Source organism: Arachis ipaensis, chromosome B04, assembly GCF_000816755.2.
Source record: "Arachis ipaensis cultivar K30076 chromosome B04, Araip1.1, whole genome shotgun sequence".
NCBI classification, from domain to species: domain Eukaryota; kingdom Viridiplantae; phylum Streptophyta; class Magnoliopsida; order Fabales; family Fabaceae; genus Arachis; species Arachis ipaensis.
The window spans coordinates 104,866,576-104,875,166 of NC_029788.2; the positions used below are offsets into that span (position 1 = coordinate 104,866,576).

At 32.0% G+C, this 8,591-nt stretch overlaps 1 protein-coding gene across 2 annotated transcripts; it reads left to right on the forward strand.

The window, feature by feature from the left end:
• Nucleotides 1,659-8,552, forward strand: LOC107639677. 2 transcript variants are annotated; one of them, XM_021121447.1, is made up of 8 exons: nucleotides 1,660-2,274; nucleotides 2,340-2,402; nucleotides 3,326-3,424; nucleotides 3,530-3,644; nucleotides 6,992-7,033; nucleotides 7,335-7,425; nucleotides 8,068-8,143; nucleotides 8,256-8,552. In XM_021121447.1, the coding sequence occupies exons 3-8, from the start codon at nucleotides 3,334-3,336 to the stop codon at nucleotides 8,333-8,335; spliced, it is 495 nt and encodes a 164-aa protein (XP_020977106.1). In that variant the 5' UTR covers nucleotides 1,660-2,274; nucleotides 2,340-2,402; nucleotides 3,326-3,333; the 3' UTR covers nucleotides 8,336-8,552. The 2 variants fall into 2 exon arrangements, with proteins under 2 accessions (XP_020977107.1, XP_020977106.1); XM_021121448.1 differs by lacking the exon at nucleotides 2,340-2,402 and having other exon boundaries at nucleotides 1,659-2,274.

An 8,591-nucleotide genomic window follows, 5' to 3' on the forward strand; every position in this document is an offset into this window, starting at 1 on the left:
GATCCATTTTAAAATAAAATATAATAAGATACAAAAAAATTTATATTAATAAAAAATACGAAAAAGAACATGTTGAGAGAAAGAAAAAGAAGATTTATTAAGAAAAATTTCGGTGTCACGGTTAAAAAATTTTGATATTATTTTTAAGAAATTTTAGTGCTATTTTTCTGTATCACTGTTAAAAAATTTCAATGTCAAAATTTAAAAATTTTCTGTGTCAAACTTAAAAAGTTCAGTGCTATTTTTTTGATAAATTTTGTACAATTCAAACTTCCTTTTTCTTCTTCATCATCATTGTCATCATTTTTTTATTTTTCTTCTTCAAGTTTCCATGTTATTTCAATTTCTCATAATTTTTTTTTATGTTTTTAAAAAGAACAAAAATAATCAAGCAAAGAAAAAAATGTTACAATAACACCAGTAAAAAGAGGAGGAGAAGAAGAAATAAAAAATTCACACAGCAACAACAACAATAATAGAAGAACGACAAATAAGAGAAAATATATATAAAAAAAAAGAAACACGAATAAATTTATGATTACGTACTTTTTTGTGTGAGTAAATTTTGTTAAATTTAAATCTATTTAATTAGACGTAATAATTGACAAAAATATTTAATTGTATAGCAAAACTTTGTTTATAAATAACTTTTATTGAATAAATATTTTTGCAAAATTAATCATTAAATTAAAAGTTTACAATTTTTTTTATTATGGCCATATAACTTTACATTACTATTTGAGTTTATTTATTAAAAACCTCAACACAATAACACTAAGCTTATTTCAAATTAGAAAAATAAAAGAACAAAACACGACACAAAAAGTAACCAACACGGACAACACCATACTCTATACAATACCATATTCTCTACTCCTGCATTGTTCAAATCTCTGTCAATCATCCTCGATCACAGTAACCTTCCTAACACCTATAATAGAATGTTGAAAGATTATCTTGTTTCTGATCAACTACCAGACATTTTAAATTACAGCATAAAAATCGATAACCCATTTTTTTTCAAATTCTTTTTCGTTGGAGTTGCCCCCAACTTTTAAAAAGTTTTTTACAGTGCACGGACCCAAAACTTTTTTATAATAGAACAAAAATATATTAAAATAAATTTTATTCAATATTAATATATTTATATTTTAAAAGACACAAAAAAATATTTATAATTTGAAACTAAAATTATATATATACACACACAGAAAAATTAATAATTTTATTTATATTTATAATAATTATATATAAAAGTCAAAACAAAGAATATAAATTAGAATTTAATTAAAAAGTTAACTCTTTTCAACTAATTTCAATTAATATCAATCAATTTTTTAAAAATTATATTATTTATCTTAAAATTTAAACTCTCAAACTACAAAAAAATACTCATTCAGCCAAAGAAAAGAATAGGCTACGTTTTTTTTCGTGTTGCCTTTTTATAAGAGAAAAGAATACACAAATGCGGTATCATTTAAAAAGCGTAGTCTTAGGTATTATAGAAATCACTTATAAAGCGTAGCCGTAGGTTAATATCTATAAGTTCACTTTTCGTATCAAAGAGAACGCTTTTAAAAATAACTTATTTATTATGTTTTGGGTGCGCTTTAAAAGTGATGCCTAATGTATGTATGGCAAATTCCTAACACTTAGTAAATTTTTTTGTTCCCCTTTCAATTTCCTCCAGAAGAACACACCCCCACGAGACACTTCGCGCATAGCAAACCCTCTTCCCTCCAGAAGCACACCCTTTCGCCATTCTCACCTTCGCACATAACCCTCACCTTCGCCAACCCTTTCGCACACAACACACCCTCAAATAAACTCAGCAAAAATTTGCCCTCACCCAGTCACCCTCACTCACGCGACATACACCCTCATCCTCACTCCACCCACACACGAAAGAGGGAAGAAATCTGAAAGGGAGAACGGGAAGAAGAAGAAAAGTGAGGGAAGGAAGGAAAGGACGACGCCGGCTAAGGCTCCGCCGCCATCGTTGTCGAGCGCCAGTGAGAGAGAGAGAGCTCGAGGAAAAGAGAAAACGCGATGGAGGAGAGAAGAAGGGGGTGCTCCGTCGCCACTGAAGCTCCATCGCCGTTGCTAGGGCTTGTTGCCATCGCCGTTCTGCCACCGTCGGGCTGCTGTACTGCCGCCGAGGAGCTCGAAGGGATGTCTCGCCGCCGTCGTGCTTTGTCGCCAAGCTGTTGCGTTGCCGCTCATCTCTTCTTCACCGTCACCGCTCATCACCAACGTCGTATCCTCTGTCACCAGGTAAACATTCTCTGTTCTGTATCCTCCATTTCTCGCTCATTCTCTAACTCACTCTCACTTTTCAGTTCGAAAGTGGGTATGGTTTTGATAGTGATGATGAACTGCAACGGCTAATTAAGATAGAGAAGGTATGTATCAATTTTCAATTGGTTCTGTGAATTTTTGGGGGTTTTGGGTTCGAAGTTTAGGTTTTCAATTAGTTTAGCATCTTAAGGAAAAATTAGTGAAAAGAACAGGTTTCACACTGAAATATTTTGATTTATGTCTTGGTTCATACGCATTCCTTGAACATAGTGGTTGCTTTCAATTTCTAGCTTCAAGCTATATTCCTCTCTGATGCTTTTCAAATGCTTTTTTTGGTTATTTTTCATAGATGCTTTGAATTTTAGTGATAATAGCCAATTAAAATGTGTCAAAAAAATAACAGCAAATGGGAAAAAGGGAAAAACTTGGTCCTAGAATGTATAATACTGTTATTTGATGAAGCACACTGGAAATAAGAGTTTTATTAGCCGAGTTTTGAGTCAATTACATTACATATGGATAAAAATAGCTGTATAAATTCTTATGTAGCTTCTCATTCTTGTTGCAATTAAACGGCCATTCCTTACAAAAAGAATTGTAATGTATTATTATTTAATTACGTATCCAGAGAAAATAATAATTGTGTAGAAATTCCGTTAAAATTAAAGGGTTACTATAAAACTAATGAGTGTGAATGAATAAAGTAGGAAGAATTGGACGGAAATATTTATCTGTGCTGCTGCAGTCTCTAGCCTGTTATCCACTCTCCTAAAATTATTTGATTCTGAGTACTCAGGCCCTTGCTAATTAATAACATGGTAGGGTAGGGTTCCACTGCAACTTTCCTCTTATTCCCCCCGTATTGTCGTTTCTTTTAAATACTATATGTAGTTAGTTAGTCCTTTATGGAAGACATGCATAACTTCCACCAAAGCTTCCAGAAATTTGATTCCTTGCCTACGATTACTACTATAGTACTAATTGTCAAGCATTTTTTGTGTTTTTGTTAATTTCTTTTTCTCCAAAGCGAGCTTGATGCAGCTGCCACCAAGCTGCAGAAGGTTTATAAGAGTTACCATACCAGAAGAAACTTGGCAGATTGTGCTGTGGTGGTGGAGGAACTATGGTTAGTTTTTCATGAAAACATGCCTTTTTTGTTGGTGCGCCCTGAGTGTTTGATTAAATTTCTATCTTATACATGTAAATAATTAAATGTTTTTGAATGATGAAGGTGGAAGGCATTGGATTTTGCTGCTCTTAAAAGGAGTTCAGTTTCATTCTTTGATGTGGAGAAACAAGAATCTGCTGTGTCAAGGTGGGCAAGGGCAAGAACAAGAGCAGCTAAGGTATGTTTTTTTCCAATTCATCATGATTAAATTCCAAATAAAAATCAGGCTGCAACTAACCCAACCAACAACACTAACTTCATCTAGTTCTCTTCTTAATCTTAATTAATTTGATGTGATGTTTCCTTATTATATATAGTTCTACGTTCCTAGTAATCTTAGTGGAAAGTAATTAGCTGAAGTTGCTGATTTTTTGTTGAAAAGTGGTAGTTAATTACTGCACTCACCTAACTATATCAGCTTATAACTTTCGAGAGGTAAAATATCTATATAAAGGTATTGATGCTTTATTTGAATGTATTGATTTTTGTTTATCTATATAAAGAATTGTTTTTGTTTTTGAATGTTGGATGATCTGTTTTGTTATGATAAGAAATATGCATGCTGAGATAGAGATAGGAAGCCTACGCGTTTTGTTAATAATGTTGCTGGTTTGATTTATGAGCTTATTGATTGTGTGCTCCTTCGGGTGATTTTTCACTTGAGCTGTTTGATGAAATGCGCAATAGGCTTATACATGTAAAATCCAAGTTTGTTAGAATGCAGAATTTGTTGAAAGGCTAAAAGCCAAGTTTCATGATTGAATTAATTGATGATACATGCTAATGATTATTTGAGATGATTCTGGTCTATTTGTTATATATGATGCAGTAAATTGATGATAATATATGTGAATTGTTTGAGTGATTTGTGGCTGAATTGCTATGTTGAGTAATACAAAAATTGTTGATTTCATATGAGTACGCTTAAATGTAAAAAGTGACAAAAAATGGTGATTTATTAATCCTGAACAATTGGAGCTGATTTAATCTTTCCAACAAGTTACAATAGGTAAAAGAAAGTTAGAATGCAAGGTTAGAGTGAGTGAAAAGCTAGGAATCAATTTTTGACCTCTCAAAACCCGAGGTTACATGTTGCAGAATTATGTAGTTTCGGGCAGCAATTTGTGAACAAAACTGGGAGCAATCTAGCCACTCAAAATGAGTGAAATTATTTTTTTATGAAACCTTAAGATGTCTAGATTATTTTTCTAAAATTTCAGAATTTTTTAATGTGTGGTTTGGGAGATATGATTTTTAGAAAATGGTCATTTTCTGCAGAAACAATGCTGTTCGAATTCTAGAACAGCAACTTCAAAACCACATATCTCAATACTCAGAAACTCTTTGGAGATGAAACTAAAGAGAAATGAAATATTAGTATGTCTAGTATTTTATGTCCAAATTTCAGGACAATTTGAATTTTATAGAGAAAGTTGTATCTTCTGGAAGCAGGGCTGTTCACTGCTGCGACAGCACCCTTTCCTTAAAACAAAACCATATTTCGAGAGGCATAACTTTTTCTAGAGAAGTGAAAATGCTCTGGGACTTAAACTGGGTGAAAGATGGGTAAGTCTGGTTCAATCACACCAAAATTTAGGAGAATCCAACCAAAGATGGATTTTATATGATTTTTCTAAATTGGTTACTGCTTGCTGTTTTTCTGAAGTGTACTAAATCAGTAGCCAGTTTTTAAAAAATCATATAAAATTAAATTCTTAGAACGCAGTTGCAAAACCAAAACTAAAGTACACTTTAGGATTCCAATTTAAAATAAATAATAATATATTAGGATTTCTTTTGTCCCCTTTTTTTATATGTATAATATATTAGGTATATGTATAATATGTTATGCCTCTTATATTTGCATATGGTTAAGTTAATTGCTATGGCTGAAAATCATATGTTGTTGGCTTTATTGACACTTTAACACTTGAAGTTGTGTTGTTATGGCTGAAAATTGTTTGTGCAATTCTGGTTGTTGTAATTCTAGTTTTGTGCACTTCTCTTTGCTAGAATTCCTGTTTTTTTGCACTTTTGAATTTGTGCCTGGATTTGTGCATCTGTTTATCTTTGTCTATTACCCGTTTATCTGTTTATCTTTTCTCCTCTGCTTTCTCGCAAGACCCTTCATCATACCCTATCATCCTGGTGCTAGCTTCTGTTCTTGATGTTGCCATCACTAATCCAGTGTGCTGATACATGTGTAAAATTCTCCCTGTATCTGTGATTCCCTTATAGCATTGTATTCAGTTTTGTTTTGAATTTTGAAACAGAAAACTAATTATGCTTTTATGTATTATTCTTGACATTTCCTTTTGTTCAATAATTTTCTGTTTGATGATGAATTCTCAATATCTCAATACTCTGAAACTCTTTGGAGATGAAACTAAAGAGAAATGAAATATTAGTATGTCTAGTATTTTATGTCCAAATTTCAGGACAATTTGAATTTTATAGAGAAAGTTGTATCTTCTGGAAGCAGGGCTGTTCACTGCTGCGACAGCACTCTTTCCTTAAAACAAAACCATATTTCGAGAGGCATAACTTTTTCTAGAGAAGTGAAAATGCTCTGGGACTTAAACTGGGTGAAAGATGGGTAAGTCTGGTTCAATCACACCAAAATTTAGGAGAATCCAACCAAAGATGGATTTTATATGATTTTTCTAAATTGGTTACTGCTTGCTGTTTTTCTGAAGTGTACTAAATCAGTAGCCAGTTTTTAAAAAATCATATAAAATTAAATTCTTAGAACGCAGTTGCAAAACCAAAACTAAAGTACACTTTAGGATTCCAATTTAAAATAAATAATAATATATTAGGATTTCTTTTGTCCCCTTTTTTTATATGTATAATATATTAGGTATATGTATAATATGTTATGCCTCTTATATTTGCATATGGTTAAGTTAATTGCTATGGCTGAAAATCATATGTTGTTGGCTTTATTGACACTTTAACACTTGAAGTTGTGTTGTTATGGCTGAAAATTGTTTGTGCAATTCTGGTTGTTGTAATTCTAGTTTTGTGCACTTCTCTTTGCTAGAATTCCTGTTTTTTTGCACTTTTGAATTTGTGCCTGGATTTGTGCATCTGTTTATCTTTGTCTATTACCCGTTTATCTGTTTATCTTTTCTCCTCTGCTTTCTCGCAAGACCCTTCATCATACCCTATCATCCTGGTGCTAGCTTCTGTTCTTGATGTTGCCATCACTAATCCAGTGTGCTGATACATGTGTAAAATTCTCCCTGTATCTGTGATTCCCTTATAGCATTGTATTCAGTTTTGTTTTGAATTTTGAAATAGAAAACTAATTATGATTTTATGTATTATTCTTGATATTTCCTTTTTGTTCAATAATTTTCTGTTTGATGATGAGTTCTCACACTTCCCACCTTCACAAGCTAAGCTAAATTGATATACATTGATATCACCGGGTCTTTCACCCTTCTGATTAATTTTTTTTTACTTTGGGTCCCTAACTTTAATTATTTAACCATTTTTCTTGTTCTTATTCATCTTTTTCAGGCAGCTAACCTCTATGAAAGGTTCGAGCAACACAGACACGTGGTTCGTTTCTCATCCAACATTGCATTCTTTTTAATTAGTGCTAAATTAAGACTTGAAATATGTTGCATTTGACTACTTCCTACTACAATACTTGTTATTTGTTATAGTACGTATTCTTAATTTGTATGTGTTGAATTATGAAATTGAAGTGATCAATGTGACTAATAGGATTTGTTAAATGGCATTTGTGCTTCCAAGAAAAGCAATGTTCGATTTAAAATAAATGACATTTGTGCTTCCAAGCTTCATTTGCAATTGCATTTTGCCATAGCCATTGCTTACTCTCCTTTATTTAGTGAAGCTTTCATGGCCCAAGACATTGGTCAATAAGTGGTTCAATATCAAGTGCAAAACTGATAACTTTCAAGCAGATGATGATGTCCTTTATCAAGGTAATTGACCAATTTTTCACATGGCTTCAATGCAATCTAGGACTCTAGAATTGGGATTCTTAGCTTTCATTAAAAAGATTATTTTTTATTTACTTTTTAAATGGCTAGACTAGTTAACTATACGTATATCTTTTCAATAATACAACCTCAATTCTGTTTAGCTTTTGTGAGCAATGTTCTTTTCTTTTCTTTCTTTGTTTATTTGATTTACCCTTAGTTTTGTTGTTTTCCAGCTTCCATGGTTTTTCCTACCATTATTGGTACCCCCAAATTTTTTTTTTTGTTTTGTTTGTTGTGTTGTGTTTGATTGAGTGACATGATTAAATAACAGTGGAAAGAGCACAGTTTTATTTATTTTATGGTTTTTCCTTTTGCATTTGGGATATTGGTGCAAATTTGATATATCTGTCTCAATTCATTTTTAATTCTACAATTTAGGTTGATGATTCTCACTTTACTCTTTGAAACAACGCCGTTTTCCCCTTTTGCACTAGAAATTAAGCTGATTGGCATGATTTTGTGAATTTAGCATTCAACTTTAATGAGAATAATAAAAAAGCAACAAGTTTGTTTTCTTGTATTTTTAATCTTTAATCTGATACTTGCAATTGGAACATGTGCTTCATTTGTTGCTCTTGCCAGGCATACTTTTCAGAATTCATTCAGTTCTATGATTTTGTTTTCTTCATGTGTCGCGAGAATGGTCAAAAGAATATTTGTAAGTAGCCCGGTCATTTCCTTCAATATAATCTTGTATTGATTGCGTATGGTGGTGAATCAGTATGCAAAATTCTTACATTCTTCTCTTTTTGAATTATGATAATTTGCAGCTGTAAGCAGGGCAGTAACTGCTTGGAAATTAGTTCTTGCTGGGAATGAACAAGGGAATGACCAAGGGAATGAACACTGATATAATTGTTAAGGCCAAGAGTTTTCTTGATGGTGATGAAGATCAGCATGAAAAAGATGTGTTTGAGAAGAATTTGAAGGTGCTTCAGAACATTTTTAGTCATTATGCCAAGATTAGAAGATTAATGATTTTCTGTTTGTTAAATTCTTTTTGGATATAAAGTGCAAACTTTGCATTTTAATTGATATGTAATACAAGTTTCATGTGACTTAAATTATCTTAAGTTATATTTTGATTGTTAATTGCTTTTTAAGAT